At 42.6% G+C, this 18,650-nt stretch overlaps 1 protein-coding gene across 1 annotated transcript in view; it reads left to right on the top strand.

Annotated features, from left to right (window-relative positions):
• The window catches only part of RAD54L2 (RAD54 like 2), a gene marked incomplete in the record, with an annotated part of 296,852 nt that extends 278,915 nt beyond the window's left edge, over positions 1 to 17,937 (top strand). The window contains 2 exon segments of the mRNA XM_029599564.1: positions 3,673 to 3,765; positions 9,658 to 17,937. Coding sequence (XP_029455424.1) covers positions 3,673 to 3,765; positions 9,658 to 10,631 — 1,067 coding nt within the window.
• Between the last annotated feature and the right edge of the window lie 713 nt (positions 17,938 to 18,650).

Below are 18,650 nucleotides of genomic sequence, written 5' to 3'. Positions count from 1 at the left end.
ACCAGCAGATGGAAGCAGACTATACAGATTTCTAATGAGACATCACATCACAGCCATTACATAAGAAGTAGTGCTAGTTGCAGAGATCCATTATTTTCTCTTCCAGCAGATGGTAGGTCTGTTTGGTGCTGCAGCTCGATGTTGGATTGGAGATCAGACCCCTGGGGCCAGGCTACTGGTTTAGGCCAGCAATGTGAGCCCATTGCTATGATCTGAGCTCCTCAGGGGGTGGTTAGTTGAGCAGAGACAAAGGAGTTGCACCAGAGGGGGAAAAAACACTAAGTGGCTCCTACTTGGATTTCTCTCAGTATTCTGAAAGGACGTTTCTGTATGTCTCTCTCCTCTGGTATCATTCCTCTGTCCCAATTGTCTCCCCCTCCCCCTTCCTTCTTTATTGGGCAGCCAGGGTCGTCTTTCTTAAAAAATCAGGAAGCCGTGCCTTGCCACAAGGGCAGTGGCTATCAGCTGCAACAGGAAGCAGGGATTTAGGCAGCAAGAGGTGAGTTTGGGCAGCAGCTGTTGGGGGGAGCATTGGGAGGTCGCATTCGCGAGAGGAGTGGCATGGATAAGACGACTGAGCTATGTGATGGTGTGAGGCCTGTGCCGTGCTTCGAGCCGCCACGGAAAAGGACCCAGTCTGTTTAGCATGCATGCATACGGGTGAGGTTCTTGCTGCCACCTACCCATGCGTAACCTTTTTCAGTCTGCTGTCTTCGGAGAGCTAGACACCCAGTTCACCATGCGGCCCTTCGAGACGGTGGCCATCTTGGATTCTCCCGTGTGATTTGGGTCCTGGGCCTGGGGAGATCTTATTGTCGGGTGAGGACATTGGAACGCCTTTAGTTTGCTCCCAGCTCTATCCCTAGGCGGGCCTTTGGTAGTGAGAGTGCCAGGAGAGACACAGAGCTCTAGGGTGAATTCTCTCCAGATTTCTTTCACTTCTTGCACCAGACCTTTTGTGCCTTCACAAGACTGGAGGAAGGGCACAGGGGGCTCTCTCTAGTGTGCCAGAGGGTCTTGGTTCTGTTCCTTCACCTCCGGCTCCTTCCAAGTGGCACGGCCTGCTATTGAGACACCGGGGCCTTTGTGGGGGGACCCGGTGGATTCGGGGTACATAGGGGACGTGGACAGTTCGGCATCCTTTGATGGGGCTATCCTTTCTGACCCAGAAGATGAGTCCATGATCCGTCTGTTTCACAGGGATGAAAAATAGGTGGCCTGATTGAACAGGTAGTGACATGCTTCAGGCCGAGGAGTCCAAGCTACCTGAGACCCCGGTATGGGATTCCATCATTAAGGGGAAACAGAAAACTACTACAGCCTTTCCAGTTCAGCCAGAGGTGGAGGAAATGTTGTTGGTGGAGTGGGCACCCACGGAAGCAGGCCTGAAGAGGTTCAGTCTTCTACAACGTCTATATCCCTTCCCACCTAGAGTGTTCCAGAAGTTCTTTCAAGTGCCAGTGGTTGATGCTTTGGTCACGGTGATGACCAGGCATACACTTCTAGTGGAGGAGGGTGCCTCACTTAAAAACTCCCAGGACTGGAAGATGGAGCCACCTCTCAGAAGTTTGCCACTTCGGCCACAGCTGTGCAGATTTCTATCTGGTTAGCCCTTGTGATCCCGGGCAGTCCTTTGCTGGATTAAGCAACTTCCTCAGAGCGAGGAATGGAACTAAGATAGAATCGCTGCGGCCTTCCTAGCAGATGCTGAGTATGACTTGTTGCAGAGTTCCGCCAGGTCAGTGGCCCTGTCAGTCGGAGTGCGACGTCTTTTATGCTGGGCAATTGGGCGGCAGGCTCCTGGTCCAAGACGCATTTGGGGAAGTTGCCCTTTAAAAGCCGATTACTATTCAGGAAGGATCTTGATCAGTTGATTAATGATCTCAGAGACTCCCAAGCATGTCCTGGAGGATAAAGGCCAATCCTTTTATAGACCCAGTAGGGGTCGCAGGCAGTTTCGCGCTTCGCAGGGATATTGGTCAAGTAGAACGTCTTTCGGAGTCACGTCCACCATATGTTCGGGCACCAGGGGGCGGGGTCAGTGCTTTCGTAAAAAAGCATCCCATTCCATATTATCGTTTAATCCCAGCGGATGTACAGTTTGCCATGAGTAAATGTATTTTTGTTCTATTTTTCTAAGAATATTGCTCACGTCACCTTGTTGGCGAACATGGCACTGTTGGATAACAAAAAACTTAAGATCATCTAGACTATGTTTGCCAACTTTTCTCCCTAAGGTAAGTTTGGCTTTTCACATTAATCAGACAATTTCCCTCTCGCCATTAGACCAAGTACCTGCAGGTAATCCCATGCCATGGGGATGACCAAATCCAGAAACCCGCGCACATGCTTGTCCGTTAGAAACACTTGGCCTATCCGCGTGTTGAATTGCACCCTTAAGTAGGAGTGCAGATCCGAGTATCGATCTCTCAGGTGCTTGGATGTGTGGAGGCTCATCCTGATCTGTTTGGAGGTCACGAATGAGTTTTGCAATTCGGAAAAGTTGTTTGTTCTCTTTGGAGGTCTCTGTAAGGGAGAGGCAGCCTCCAAGGTTACCTTGGCTCGTTGGATAAAAGAGAGAGTTGAGTCAGCTTAATTTCTGAAGGGCAAGCACCCTCTGGAATTGGTTCATGCACATGCCACCAGGAAGCAATTTGAGTCCTGGAAGGAGCTGCAGATGCTGGCACTGGCCAATATTTGCAGAGCAGCCACCTGGTCCTCACTGCACTTTTTTGTGAAGCATTATTAATTAGATGTCATGGAGTGGGAGGATATAGTTTTTGGGGTGGGGGTCCTTAAGGCAGCCCTCACTTCCTCTTGCCTGGATAAATGAAGCGTTGGTACATCCCACTTGGCAGGGCTGGACTTGGGGTAGCAGGACAAAGATGAAAGGAGAAATTTCCTTATCTGTTAATTTCCTTTCCATTAGTCCTACACCAGTCCAGGATCCACCTGGGAAATGAGCATTTGTTGGTTTCCGAATGTTTTAGGGGGGCTGGTTTTTCCTTCTTTCTCTAGTTGTGTTCTGTTTCTTTCCCTCATGTTATATGTTATTGGGAAACCTCTTTTCAGAAATGGAATAAAGGATTATTTGTTTATATTGATGGGGATCTGATCCAAAGCTTGGTCAGAAGGATACTGGATCTCTGCTGCTAGCTCCATCTCTCATGTAGTGGCTGTGATGTCACAGTAGAAATCTGTATAGTCTGCATCCGTCTGCTGTTAGGGGGAGATAACCCGCTTGTCAAGGCTGAACTGGTATAGCAGGACTAATGGAAAAGAAATTAACAGGTAAAGAAATTTCTCCTTGCTTCAGAAATTCACTTATTTTGTAAGGTCTTTGGGAAAGAGACTACTTGTATTTGTATGTAATTTGATGTAAATTGCTCTAGTTTAAAGTACTATGTAAATAGCAAAATAAACCAAATGTATGCAGTGAATATTGTTAATGGTGCAGCAGCAATAGTGGTACTGCAGAAGGCTGCCTTTCTGTGGGAAAAACTGACTGTACGTTTGCCTATGGTTTTGCTGTGTCGTCGAAGCTTGTAAGCCACAGTCCTTTGATGCGAGCTGTTAAATGTGCCTGTGTCCTGTTGGTTGTTGGGTTCTGTCTTGTTCCTTTTCTGAAACATTGCAGAAAGATTTTAGTGGATCTTCCTTTTCCCTTTGCAGGTACCTACATTCGAACCAGTGATGGCAGGATATTTGCTATTCGGACATCTGGAAAGCCCAAAGCTGAAGAGGGGCGTCGTGCAGCGGCCTCAGGTACATGTCTTCCAAGTGATAGGGTGGTTTTAGAGATTTTTCCAGTAATGGCTGCATGCCTAGCGTCTGGATCCTTTCTGATTAGTAGTTCTCAGAATGTTGTCTTTGTTTAGGTAGGTGCTGTCAGGCTGCTCTTCTGGGTGGCTGGTTGATTGCCTGCACACACATTGATGAATGTTCTGGAGGAAAAGTCCATAAACAATTAGCAGCCAGGTAGACTTGGGAAAGCCACCACTTATCCCTGGGAGTAAGCAACAAAGAATGGATCTACTCTTTGGGATCTGCCAGGTACTTCCAAGTGACCTGGATTGACCACTATCTGAGACAGGATGTTGAGCTTGAAGGACCTATTGTCAGACCCAACATGACACATCTTATGTTCTTTAGGTTCTTATGAACTTAGCTGACTATAGTTATGGGCCTGTAATAGTGGAACCTGGAAATAGTAGCATAGGAAAGTCAGACTGATTCCAGAGCAAAGAAGGCAAATAATCTACCTCCCCTGTAGACATTATGGAAGCAAAATCCTTGCAGAGCTTGAAAGTATTTATTTTCCCTGCAGAGTTTCCTTTTGAAAATCAGACCTGCAGGTGCTATTTATGCAGGTCAGGTCTGCCAGGAAAAATGCATGTGCAAATTTTAAAATCAAATCTGTGTGCATGCTTTCACTTCCCCAGCCCAGGGAATGCTCCTTTTCATTGCACTGTTTGTTTATTTTTTATTTATCCACTTCACATCATGGACATGGACCCTGAAGCTGATTAAAATAAAAAGCTTCCCAGATATTGGAGTCATCCAATTTCCGTCACCACTCTGTAAAGTCCATGCTGAAACTTGCTAAGCACACTCATGATCACCTCAACATGCTTTCTAGGAAGGACCCAAAGGTGTTGGACATATTTAGGAAAAAGGTTTTCCAGAGATCTATGTCAAGTGCCTGGATTGCAGCTCACCAATTCTACGTGGTGCGGTATCTCCCTAAATGCATGCCAAAGTCTCTGATGGATTTTACAGACCCAGAGCAAGCAGACTTCCACTGAGAGGTAGAGAACATGGAGGAGTAAGAGAAGCACCTCATCCATTCCATTTATGAAGCTTTTGACACTGTGGCCAGGACATTTCCATAGGAGCCCAACAGCTTATGTGGCTGCAGTTAAATGGCCTCCAAGAGGATGTGCATGATTGTCTTGTGAATGTGCCTTGCACAGGGGACAGTTATTCAGTAACAAAATTCATGAGATGGTGGCTCTGATTAAAGAACATCAAGCAACCTTGCAATCGCTATCAGCTGTGGCAGGAGAACAGTCAGCAGCCTCTTGATGCCAGTATTTTCCTTACAGGTGTCCATTCTTCCAACAATGCCTCTTCAACTCTTTTCAACATCTTTGAGCTCCTCCCACGCTTCAGCAGCAGCAGCAGCTACCTGCTTGAGGTTAGCAAAGAGAAAGGCATCAGCCAAAAGCTCAGCAGCAGAATCAGTCCAAGCCCAGTTTTTGACTATTTTAAGACCTGCTCCTCTAGTTGGGGGAAGGGTTCAGTCCTTCCTTCTGGACTGACTCTGTATCTCCAAAGACCAGTGGGTTTTGAAAAACTGTAGAGTATGACTACTGCTCACATTACTTTTGCCCTCCTCTGATCCAGCAGTCTTTAGTCTTTGGCTCTGACCCTTCTCAGTCAACCCAATTACAACTAGAACTGGAGTCTCTCCTTCAGCAGAAGGCAGTCCAACCTGTCCATCCTCAGGAGTGTGGCCAGGGATATTGTTCTAGGTATTATTTGATCCTCAAGAAATCTGGGTGGCTAAGATCTATTCTGAACTTGTAGAGATTGAATAAGTTGTTGGTGCAGAAGTTCAAGATGAATTCCCTCTAGGCAGTTCTTCTTTTCATTCAACCAAAAGATTGGATGTATGCTATGGATCTGAAGTACACTTACGCACCCTGCCCATTGGAAGTTCCTCAGGTTTGTAGTAAAGGGAACACACTACCAATACAAGGTGCTCCCCTTCAGCTTCTCTGTGGCCCCAAGAGTGTTTACAAATTGAATTTTGAATCTCCTGGGAACCAATCCAGATCCTCACAGTGGGGCCATACACCAGGCTAACTGTAGTCTGAGCCTGGCTTTCTCAGAATCATTCTGTGGCTTTACACACAGCATACTAGCCTCGAACAGAGCAGACCCCAGCTGAAAGCCAGCCTCAGCACCCTTTTACCCTAACATTTTTAAAGAAGTGGAGGAAGTTCTGATTTTTGACAGGAAGCCTTCAAACACAAGATCCTATGGCTTCAAATTAAAGAGGTTCTCAACTTGGCATAGGTCCAGTCAGCTAGACCCCTTCTCATGTGGCCTGAGGGTCTTGCTTCAGTATCTGTTCTTCTTCTTGACCTTAGGCCTTAGAATCATTTCAGTCCAAATTCATCTTGGTGCCATTGCAGCATATCACTAGCAGATGGAAGGGGCTCTGATTTCTCTCTACCTCTTGGTATCAAGATTCATGAATGGATTATGGCATTCCAGGCCTCCAGTTAGTAAACCTGCAGTGCCTAGGTACCTCAGTGAAGTCCCAGCTCAACTCATGAAACTCCTTTGGAACCTCTAGAGTCAGTGGACTTGAAGTTTCTTACCTGAAAAGTATTTTTCTTATCATCTTCATTTCAGCACAAAGAGTAAGTGAACTACAAACAGTGGTTTCATATTCACCATACCTGCAATTTTTTCACAATAGGGTGGCTCTACAAACTCATCCCAAGTTTCTTCCAAAATTAAGAACCTTCTAACCTCAATGTATCATACTTATTTGTAAATTGTTAAACAATCAATTTCAAAGATGGTTCTTACCTGTGAATTCATTTAACCTTTAAAACCTTTTGACACATGGTCCCTTCCAACACAGTTTTGCTATGAAACACGGTCTGTGTTCGGGGACCATTTAACCTTTACCAAAACTGGAATATCCTGTGATACATCTAAGAGACGTTAAATAAATGGTGATTTATGATCAAAAAGAACAATCAGAAATGTTTTTACCCTACTTTTTGACATTTTGTGATATTATTCTGGGTCGAGCTTTCACTTTATTACTTTTAACCACACATGGCCAATTTATCCGGCTGTCTATGGAGACCCCTGCTTTCAGGTACACAAACTTGCATTCTACACCAATAGCATTTACCCTTACCCAGGCAAAACAGATAAGCAGTTTAATATGGACTTCATCTTTTCAGTAGGTTACAATATCAGCAAAAAGAAGCTCTCCTTAGTTCATAGCTCAAACCCAGCTAACTATTTCTTCTTATACAGCCTTCACTCTGTATATGTATAGCTTTATTGACTAAGTTATCAGATAGACAATAGAGGAGTAGCCTAATGGTTAGTATAGTGGCCTAAAAACCAGGAAAGCCAGAGTTTAAATACCACGTCTCCCACTGATCCTGGGCAAATCACTTCACCCTCCATTGCCTACTACTACTTAACATTTCCATAGCATGACACAACATATGCAGCGCTGTACAAACATACAAAAAGATAGTCCCTGCTCAATAGATCTTACAATCTAATAAGACAAACATACAGGACAAGAGACTTGGGGTATTTCATAAAGCAAGACAATGGTTAAAAAGAAAAGAAAGTTAGTTAAGACTAAAAGCAGACAATTGGGCATAAGATTTAAAAGCAGTTTAAAAAAGGTGGGTTTTTAGATGGGATTTAAACATGGCAAGAGAGGGAACATGACGCACCGGTTCAGGAAGACTATTCTGATAAGTACACAGGCCCTGTTTACTCAGCATCTTTCCCATAGGCCCCTTAGATTGTAAACTCTCTGGGACAGGGACCTAACAACTGAATTTGGAACTCCGCTTGAGTTCAGATTTGGAAAGGTGAGTAATTCAGTATATAAAAAAACAAAAATCCAAATCCATCCTGCTGTGGGAGTTTGACAACTGCCATCTTTCTGCAGCACCCTCCCATCTGAACACATTGCTAGTTTATTCAGCCAGCATTAATAGTTTGCTCTGCATTTTATGCACAGAAATGGGGGTCTGTAAAATTGCCTGCCCAATGAACAGGTAAACTCACGTGTGTGTTTTCCTGGACCGTGCAGAGGCATTTCTGGGGCAGAGTTTTTACTGAAGCAAATACTTTTTGATTTTAAAAAGTATGGGGCAGATTTTCAAAGGGTTACACGCGTAACCCCCGAAAAGCTGCCCCTTCCACCCCCTGCGCGCACCGAGCCTAAGTCCCGGGGCTTTCCTGGGGGGGCATGTCGGGGGGGGGGGGGTGTCACGGCCGGCGTGTCATCAGGGGCGTTCCGGGGGCATGGCCGCAGCCTCCGGACCAGCCTCTGGACTGGAACATGGTGCGCCGGCGCGCACGCAAGTTACGCCTGCCTCGGGGAGGCGTAACTTTTGAAATAAAGGTAGGGGGGGAATTAGTTAGGGCCGGGAGGCGAGTTAGTTAGGGGAAGGTGGGAGGCGCCGGAAAGAAAGTTCCCTCCGAGGCAGGGATTTTGTGCAGCTTTGCGTGCGCCGACCCCTGATTTTAAAAGATACGCGCGGCTACGCTCGTATCTATTAAAATCCGACGTATTCTTGTTTGCGCCGGGTGCGTGAACAAAAGTACGCATGCACATACTTTTTTAAAATCTGCCCTTATATGTTTAAGTTTATATAGAAAATGTATGTATTCTGGATAGCAGGTGGAACTTATGCAGGTACTTTGGATGGGATCATTTTCAAAGCAAACATACATGCATATGATCCTTTTGAAACTTGGTTTAATTTAGGTGCATATTTGCTGCATACGTTATCTGCAGTGTTTATGATTTTTAATTGCCTGTTTGTATTTATTGTATTATATGTACTGTAACAAGCTTTGAGCATCAATGGTGGGTAAGGCTTGGTATAAAAATAAATTTCTTAATGGCCTTTTTGATGTTTTTTGGCTCAGTAAAATATTTTCTAACATTTCTTTATGCATTATGTCCTCTTAAAATGTTTTATTACAACTTCTTCTGATCAGATGAGCAACCTGTGTATAAGTAAATGTATCAGTGCTATTCCATTCTCTCTGATTAATAAATCTAATTCAGTAGTATTATTCATAATCTGACCAGAATTCTTGAGATCCTTATTTTTTTTCTTAAAAACAAAAATTGAGGACATTCATGATGGAAGCAATGTATTTACTATGGGCAAAAGTGAAGAAATTACATTTCTGAAATCTAATCTCGTTGAAATTGAGTCCCATACTTGTAAATGTTTAGATCCACAGTAGAGTTTATCTCCTTTTTAATGTCCCTCAAGACCAAGGGAAACCATATCTGGCCACTCAATTCACTATGTAGAAAAAACGATTGTTCCAGATGTATCCAGAGTTTTTGATCAGAAGACCTATACCGGTCATAACCCATTCTTAATTGGCGTGCTTGATAATATTTAGATAGGTGGGTTAGCACTAGTACCCTGTCTTTCTCTTGATCTATGCAATATTTTTTTTTGCAGCTCTTGGAATACTGAAATTCAACATAAATTGCAAAAAGCATTTTTGAAAGCTTTTTTTTTTTTGTATTTTCATTTTGGTACTGAAATAGGTAAAGCCTCTTAGAGATGATGCTGTATAGTCATCATCACCACTTAATTCAGGATCTTGATTGGCATTAATTGCCTCCTTTATTCTATGGTTGGCATGCTTAGCAAAGAGGCATAGAACGGGCATGGTGAATGAGCTAGAGTTTCACCACCAGAAGCCATCCCTAGAGAATAGGGTTGGAGCGCATTGGTAGCTTAGTGTGGTGGTCTTTGCCCACAGTGTATCTGTTTTGTCAGTCCAATATTCTTTGTGAGCAGTAGAATAACTAAAAATGTATAAATAACATTTCATTTACATTTTTAGGGTCCCAGGGTCCATCTGTGGAATCCAGAAGCAATGGCAGACATGGAACCTCATCACCCACAGTCGCCAACGCAGATGAGCTTGCGCGACCGCTTTCTCCTGACAGCCCTGAGATCCTTAGTGAACTGCAACAGTATGCAGAGGCAGCTGCAGCACGGGAGTCTCGGCACAGCTCCCCAAGCACCAATTCTGTGCAGATTCATCCTGCCCGAATGGACAACAGCAGCATTGTGGTACAGCGAGCAGCAGAGCATCGATCAGGAATCCATTGCTCAGCTCAGCCTTTTTCTTCCTCTTTACCAGCTACTAGCCAGAACATTGGTGGCCAATCTGTGCTGGATTTGCGGGGAAAAAAGCGCAAGTCACTGTCGCCATCAGTTGTGGAGCAAGCCCGAAGGCAGCTGAGCAAGCGGCAGCCATATGATCATGGTTATTCTGTGCCTAGTGGGTTCGTCATGCCGCCTGTCTCACTAAACCACAGCTTGAGTCACCCGTTTGTGCCTCAGGCTGGTAATCCTCTGTACATGGGTACTGGCAGCTCCTCTTACTACCAGCTACCCAGTTTGCTGAGCGACCCGCATCTGGTATTCCCTGTAACTACTGACCCTCTGCTGACAGCGGGAACCGCCAGCTCCTCTGCTGCTACCTCAGCTACTGCCAGTGTCCCGCCGTTCTTGCTGAATCCCAGCATGGCAGGCATGCTGCCCAACTATTCACTTCCCTTCACACAATCTCTCCTTCCTGAGACCAGGATGTTTGCTCCTTTTCCGAGCCCCATCTTGCCCAGCAGCCTTCCCCGGAGCATGGCATCTGCCTTCCCCAGCTTCTTGTCATCTCACTCGGGGTTCCCAGCTGCAGGGCTCCACAGATCCCAGGTGCCTCCAGCGTTTGAATCTAATGAAGTCTCTGAGGTGGGCTGCACTTCCAGCGACGAGGACAAGGATGACGATGTCATAGAGATCACTGGGAAATGATGAGCATGGTTATTCAGCTTGTTTGTTAAGCAGGAGGTGGCACTCTAGGACCTTTCTAGAGTTGAGATTTCACCTCCAGCTTCTGAAGGGGAATGGGGTGGGTGAAGATGGCAGGTTCCTTGTAAGTAGGTCTCCTTTGTTTTGGGGCTTGGAAGAAGACGGAATGAACCTGCAAAGAGAGAGAAGCCAACAAGTCTTCAGTAGATGAGCCTCCCTTACTCTTCTTCCTCTCTCTCCATCTGTGTCTGTCAGTTGTCTAGAGGGAAGCCTGATGCCATGAATCTACTCATCCCCTATTTCAGATATGCTGCTGGGATTACTTAGTATCTTTAGAAGAGTCTCACCACCCCCTGGCGTAAAATGTTTTATGCTGGACTTTTCTCATGCCTTGAGGAGAGAAAAGCTGGTGAGATGTCAGTATAGTGCAGACTTTTGCACTTCAAGTGAGGGGAACATAAAAGGGCATTGTAAAGGGGAGGGAAGAGCAGATAAATAATGGGTATGGTTGAATAGGGAAATAGAGAGTTGTAAAATCAATTTTATGTTTCTTTTTGTGAAAGATGTCCATGAACAGAGTCCCAAAGAGTAAGTTTAAGAAACGATAAATGGGGAGGGGGAAGAAAATGAAGCCACCCTACCTCAGAATAGGTTTTCCAGTGCACCTACTTCTATAATAAACAGTTCAAGGCACACTTGCTTGTGAGATCAGTGTCTAGTCGCACTGACTGGGTTAGGGGAATGGTAAACTCAGAGTTTGGGTACATTTGCCTCTGGTTGTGTAGCCCATTGCACTATGATTCTCTAGGATGAAGGCCTTTGCTCACAATAGCATGTAATCTAGCCACCAGGGATTTTTATATTTTGTTAATAAAGGGACATGTTAATGGTATAACAGCAAATTGGTAAGTAAAGCAAGAGAGAGGCTGGAAATCAGGGAAGGGCCAAACAGTTTGAGCAGTAAGGGGACAGTCCTGAACTTTGTATCATAAAGGCAGAAGTAAAGACTCTGCACTCCAGTCTCTGCCTTGAAAAGGATCAGGCAGATGAACACTTGAATGGAGAGTAGGAAGATATATTTCTGTTAGAATACAGCTCAGATGCTGATGAAAGGTCCTCTTTTATGTGGAAGCTACTGGAGTGCTTGAAGTATTGTGCCCAAAATCACCCACCCTTATAAATGTTGCATTTCAGACTGGGTTTAGACTTTGGACGTGCACGTGTGAATTCTTACTCCCTGGACACCCTGAAATTAGTTTCCTTGACATGAACTAGTGTGGTGGGCTTGATCTCTGGGTCCTTGATAAAACACTCAGGCCTGTCCTGTTATTGCTGTGGCGTGGTGGAAGAGTACCTCTGATGTGCTCCTTTTTCTAGAGCACCTATTTCACTATCTCATAGAGCAGATTGGTCCTCCTTAATATGTTCTAATCTCTGCACCTGCCTCATGTGGACAGTATAGAAACAATATCCTATCAAGGGATAGAATGATTAGGGCCATCATTATACAGGATATTAAGGTCACTCCATTTTAGATGGTTCTTTTGAACAAATCCCAGCACGAACAGGGATGGCACATTCCATCCACATTTGCTGAGGCAGATGCACAAAAATTTCAGATATTAGGGCCTGTCAAAGTCTGGTCCATTTTTCCTCCATTTCCTCTTAACAGAGGAAGAAAGGAGAAAGTGCATTCCAGCATTTTAATGCCTTGTAACAAGAAAGCTCAGTGATCGCATACAAATCAGTCCTTAATTGCTTGGAATGTTTTTGTTTTGGTTTTTTTTTTCCATGCACTTAAAAATTGATTTTGAGAAAAATCCCCTTTCACACTGTCATAACCTATATTTTAGTATTTCTTTTTTTAATGTATTTGTTTGTCTTTCTCCTTTTGTATAAATGTAATACCTCTACTGGCTTTTGGTATGCAGGTAGATACAGACGATCTGAATCCCTCTAGGCCGTATTTGTAGAAATCACTAGAATACTGTTATTACATCCCGTTGTATTTTTACTTACCTATAAAACATTTTACATGTAAAAGATTTATTTTCAAAGTCAAGAGTACTTTAAAAAATTAATTGCCAGTTATTTTTTAATTGAAAATTATGTAATACAGTCCTTGGAAAGTATTTACTTCCTCCTCCTGCTTCCAGTTTTGAAAGTTTTCTGCACTCGTGTTCAAACGTGATTGATTAAATCCATGTTTGTGTACAATTTTACTAAGAGCGCCTCATTTTGCCCAGTGAAATGTGCAAAGATTGGACAGCTCCTGTCATGCAGGTCAAGGACACGTTATCATCTGCAGTGGGGACTCAGCTGCTTTTGACCACTTGCCTTTCTTTCTTTCTCTCTCTCTTACCTTTACTCCCCACAATAGTAATGTACATCATATGTGGTTTGAGAGTAGACATCTCATGATATATAGTGGAGGAGCTGAGCAGGAATAGATGAGGTTTTGGGCAGAATTTGAAGTATCTAATTTCGCCACTCCTTCCCCCCCTGTTTTTGTTTTTGTTTTTGTTTTTTTTTTAAATTTCCATTTTTTTGTCCTTTTGAATTTTAATTTTTCAGGACTAAAATCTCTCTATTTAGTTTTGTGGATTCATACCATTATGTTCTGTTTTCATTGTATTTATTAAACTGAATTTGGATTTGACCAAACTCTAAATTTAGGGAAGCAGCATCATAGAATTGCTGCTGACCACTCGATTAGCTCCTATTGATTACCTCCATAGAGGATTAACATTGGCTGTGCTTTCATAGAAAGTGGTGGCTAGATCAGTTATGGTTGCCATTGGCTAATTTGCCTTGGGGGGGGGGGAGTATTGCTAGCCAAAAGTTGGACCAAAATGTAAACTCTCTTCCCTTCTGACCATGCTACTGATACATTATTTCGGTGTTAGGTATCAGCAAAACCTGTGGATTGATTTTATCCATAAATTCTAAGGGAAAATATTTCAAAAAGTGAGAAAAATATATACGTAGGAGGCAATGTTCAGAGGTCCCCACTGCATTTTTGTAAGTCTGCAGTACAAAAGCTCATTTGCATCTGCATTGCAGGAGTTGGTGTTCTTACTGGAAAGTACATTTCAAAATTATATCACCTCGCTTACTTCTCCTCCTCTGACCTATCCGTGCTCCCTTTTTCCCAAATGTGAAGGTTTGTGCACTTGTTTCTCATATCTATAATGGATTTTATTTTAATATTTTATTTTAGAGCTGGCATTTAGTTGTAGGGAGTTCTATGGCATGATCACAAAGCCTTGAAGTGAGGAGGGCAAAATTCTGAGCAGATTCTGGGTGCCATAGCTACTTGCCCTTTGTCAATCAGTGAGCCACAATGAGCTCCAAGGTGGGTCTCGGAGATTCACCTTCAAATGTTATCTTCCTAACCTTAAAATTTAAGTAATAGAATTTCTAAAACATTACAGAATGAAATGAAACTATGTTGTTAATAGAGGCCATACTTGGGTTCCAAAAGCAGGTTGATTGGCACCGCTGTATGCAGAACGACTGCATACCCTAGAAAAAGTTATTCCACTGAATCAGGGCAGTTTCATGCGGAGAATTTCATGGTATAGTTACAATCTTTGGGTAAGTAAGAGTGAGGAATCAATTCTAAATATAGTGCTATCAGATGATTCAGAAAAAGGTTTTTCTGGAGGTTACTGCCTCCAGAAATGTAAGTGGCTCAGTAGCAGTGAATGTAAGTGGCTCAGTAGCTGCTGCTGAAATTATTCTGTGTGGAAACCATACAGAATCAAAAAGAAAATTACTTCCTTACCTGCTAATTTTTGTTCCTGTAGTACCAAGGATCAGTCCAGACGGTGGGTTATGACTCCATCTGCTGGACGGGGGACATAACCCACCATCTGGACTGATCCTGGTACGTACAGGGAATGGAGTTTTGCCACATGAAAGAAACCATTTATGTTCCAAGACCTTCCCTGATTTTCGACCTCTGTGTCATCTTAATTTTACCAGTATAGAGGTGAAAGACCGTGGACCTAGAAGAAGGCCTAGAGTGCACTTCCTGAATTACTCTGACAAAAAAATCTAATCCCTTAAGAGGTGAGATTCTTGAATCTTTGGAAAGGATAGGTTTGCTTAGAAAGAGATCCCATGTGTGTGTTTATATATAGGGTTTCAGATTTTAGGTATTTATAAATTGTAAATTTAGGTGTTTATTTTCCATCTATTTAGGGGTTCTTTGGAGGTACAAAAATTGGTGTGTATTAGTGATTTTGCAGGGCAGGTACTATTGTTGGGTACCTTTTCCAGTTGAATGATCTAGGGTAGGCAAAGGAGGAGTGTGAGAGTATTAGGGGAAGTAATGTTTTCCTGGAGTTTATGTTTTTGTATTGGGATGAGTTAGGATTTATTGGTTAAAACCTAAAATCAGAAGCCCTATATATATATATATAGATAGATAGATAGATAGTTTGATCAGATACCATATTAAGGCACAAGTAGAATTTTATGGGATTCTTTACCATTCTTTCTTTACTATGTTACCTGTCAAAATATTACCCCAGCATTTTTTAAGCTATGCAAATTATGTGCGATGTGAAGACAGCAATGCTGATTATAGACGTTCATGCATGCATTCTTTACCATCTTAAGTGATGTAGTGAGACTGTCACATTTTTTAGCCAAAGGTTTCATTTGGGGCATCCAACAAAGGTTATGGAAATCCCAAAGAATGAACTTTAAACACTGAGTGGTCTAGATTGAAAAACTTAAGGCTTAACTGGTTATATTAAAAAAATATATATACACCTGGTTAAGTGGCAAAGGTCTTTAAAAAAAAAAAAGCACGTGGGTCTGTAGGCCTGATTCCCTGCCCCCCCCCCCCCCCCCACTCAGTGAACCTAAAATATGATGTCACATTCTTCTAACAGCGATGTTGAAAGCCACTGAGATTGCAGCGTACTGTGATCTAGTGCAGCAAGGGGTTTCTGAAGATACTGGGGGGGAGGGGGTTGTATTGATTTCAGATGTTTCCTAACCAAGGTGGGGTAGGTGGAAGGCTAGCAACTGTGACCCATCCTATTTTCCTTTTAAAACAGAAATTGGAGGTGTTTGTGGGGATGGGGCATGACCTGGCATGGCACATTTTTTATACATTGAATGGGGGGGAGGGGGGGCTAGGAATTAAGCCGATAGGCCCACGCACTTCTCTCTCTCTTTTTTTTTTTTTTGTAATAGACAGTCACCATTCAATCAGCTATATTCTTTTCCGTATAGCTGGTTAAGCCTGTAGTTCTCCAGCCACCTTTAGCCTGGTAACGTCAAATCTAACTGGTGATATTCAAAGATATCTGGTTAAGTTTTAAAGTAAAGGCAGCCGGATAACTTTATTTGCTGAATATCCAGGATAGCTTATCCGGCTAGCACAAATAGCAGTCCTAAATCTAGCTGGTCCATTTTTCCTGGCTAGATTTAGGAGAATTTTCAGTGAAAAATCTAGCCAGCTAGGTTCAGTTAAAAGAACCTGCTAAAACTAACCAATATTTTTGCCACTCAGTAGCTCCTTGAAAATGAACCCCTAAGACTAGAAGTATTTAAGATCCACTCTGAGTACAGAAAGAGTTCTTTTTAAATTTTCTTCCCTTTGATCCTGCCATCTTTGCTCTTTCCTCCACAGACAGCATGCCTGGGTAGTTTAGTGGACTCTTGATAGCCTGAAGGCTTAAATGGCATCTCCTGTAATGTGCACTCCACTCATCAATTATTGGCTGGACAAGTTGCCACAGAGGCAGCTATCATCTTAGACATACAGGCCTCCTAGATCCCACAAGTCTGAATGAACCTGGTTTTCCCATGTTGCAGTATATAAGATGGCTCCCAAGAAGTATTACTTTTTTTAAATGTCAGTTTCAGTATTTAAGAGGTCGATTATTCAGTGCCAATTAGCCAGTTAAGTTCTGACAACTGGCTAAATTGCATTGTCTGAATATTCAGCCACCATTTAATTCACTGTTCATCCAGCTAAGCAACCAGATAAGTGAGTGGAGGGATGAGGTCATTTCAGGAGGGAGCTACATAGCCAATACTCTACTTGCTGATATTCAGCTTTATCTAGCTGCTATTTGTGTGTCCTATAAACCTATCCGGCTAACTATAAGATAGCCGAGCATATTCAGTGACTAACTTGTTCAGCCAGATAGCAGCTGAATATTGGCTTCTAAAATTTCTACCCAGGTTTTCCTATCTTTAACTTAGATTTAGCATGAAGTTCAAGGCTTTCACCTTCTAGAAAAGGTACTCCTTGAGAGGGGAGGGATAGCACTGAGGCTGCAGACTTGATTTTGTTGGATTTTGTGTATACTAGCAGGCATTGTGGAAAGGAAAGGAACATAAGCTTAAGGCTTCTCTTCCTGCTTTCTCTTGGACCTGGCGTATTCCAGTTAACAAAAAGTAGTATTCCATAGAATGATCAGTACCCATGGAAACAATGGCCAAATGAAGAGCTCCAGAATTAGGAATGTTGAATTTGATGAATGCCAGACCAGCCCATGGAAGACTTGCAAAATAAGGGTAAGAATTTGCTTCATTGGTGCTGGTGGGCCAAACAATGGGTAGCAGCTTTATAAAGATCAGCCATGACTCAGTCTGAATACAAGTAAACTATGAGGAAATCGATCCCAAATAGTTGTACTATGCAATCTTTGCAGAAAGCTATGACTGATGTATTTCATTTGCCTCCTTCAAAACCTTGAAGGTTGTTGAAATATTAGATTTATTTTGGATTGCTCATTTTCTACCTGTGTACAGATGAAAATGTGTTTTATGGGGAAATTAGTGATAATAGGTGCATTTTATGGAGCTATCCAGCACCATTCTCTTCACAAAAAAATAAATATAGGAGATGATGAATAAAAGCAATAACCCTCCACATGATAAATAGGTACAGATGACACTTTTGTTGAGTGGCAATTGGATTTAGCAATATTACCTGTCTTTCGTATCTGATCTCCTTGGCTTTATATTAATTATTTAATATTTGGGAGACTGACAAGCCTGACCTTGTGTTACCTGATCATTCTCATTTTCATAGATGATGCCTTGGATTTCAGAATAAGATTGTTCCATTAAAATGTTGCTATTTTTTTGGAGGTGGGGGGGCGTGAGATGGGGAAGAAAGGCTCAGAAATGTCCCTTAAGTGCTTTTTGCTTGGAAACTCCAACTCGACTCTAGAATGGTCCAATCCAACTGTTCCAGGCGATCACTAGCTTAGATTTAGCACCTTAAGACATTCTATTTGGATTTAGGTAGTATGCTTGAGGAATATTTTGGCTTGCATTTAAAAAAAAAGGCAACTCCAAGATAAAGAAACAACCATAAATTGCCTTTTGTGTTGGCAATATTATTTAACCTTTTATTGTCCTGCAAAAGACACTCTGAGGAATTCACATAACAATTTACTATGTCATCTTTACGCAGAAAACTGGTGAACCTTCTATAGAGATCCTGTCATACTAGAAGTGAAGGAAGCTGGTTCTAGTCTGGACAAAGTTTCTCATCTTGTGTGTATTCTCATTTGCCTTCTTAGTACTCGAGCAGTGATAATAAAAATGCATATTGTGAGATATGAGTTTCTACTGTAGGTGTTCCATATAACAGATACTTTTAGGATCCTGAAAGATATTGTACATGAAATAATTTGTCATTGGTTAAAGTAAGGTATCTTCCACATTTTTTATTGAATTGGCTTTAGTTCTCCTGTGTTATCCCTACAGTACAGGAATGAAAAGTTAGACCTTTAAATTGCTAGATCTAACAATGCCCTATAGGACATGTCCAACTCTAGTGCCCAGTGTAGACTTTTTTCTGTACTTCTACAACTCTGGACTCTGCTTGTAGTTTGATTAGATATTAAATCAGCCAGGTAGACCTGGGCAGGAAGGACTGACCAATAAAGCTAAGATAGTTTTAGTTTTATTTAAGGCATTACTCTTTAGTACAAAGCATGTGCATGGGATCAGACTGAAAAGGAAAGGACTGGCTGCCATGGA

This window comes from Rhinatrema bivittatum, chromosome 4 (assembly GCF_901001135.1).
Source record: "Rhinatrema bivittatum chromosome 4, aRhiBiv1.1, whole genome shotgun sequence".
NCBI lineage: Eukaryota > Metazoa > Chordata > Amphibia > Gymnophiona > Rhinatrematidae > Rhinatrema > Rhinatrema bivittatum.
Note: the sequence above shows the minus strand (reverse complement) of the source record. Positions and strands in the feature narration are given on the sequence as shown.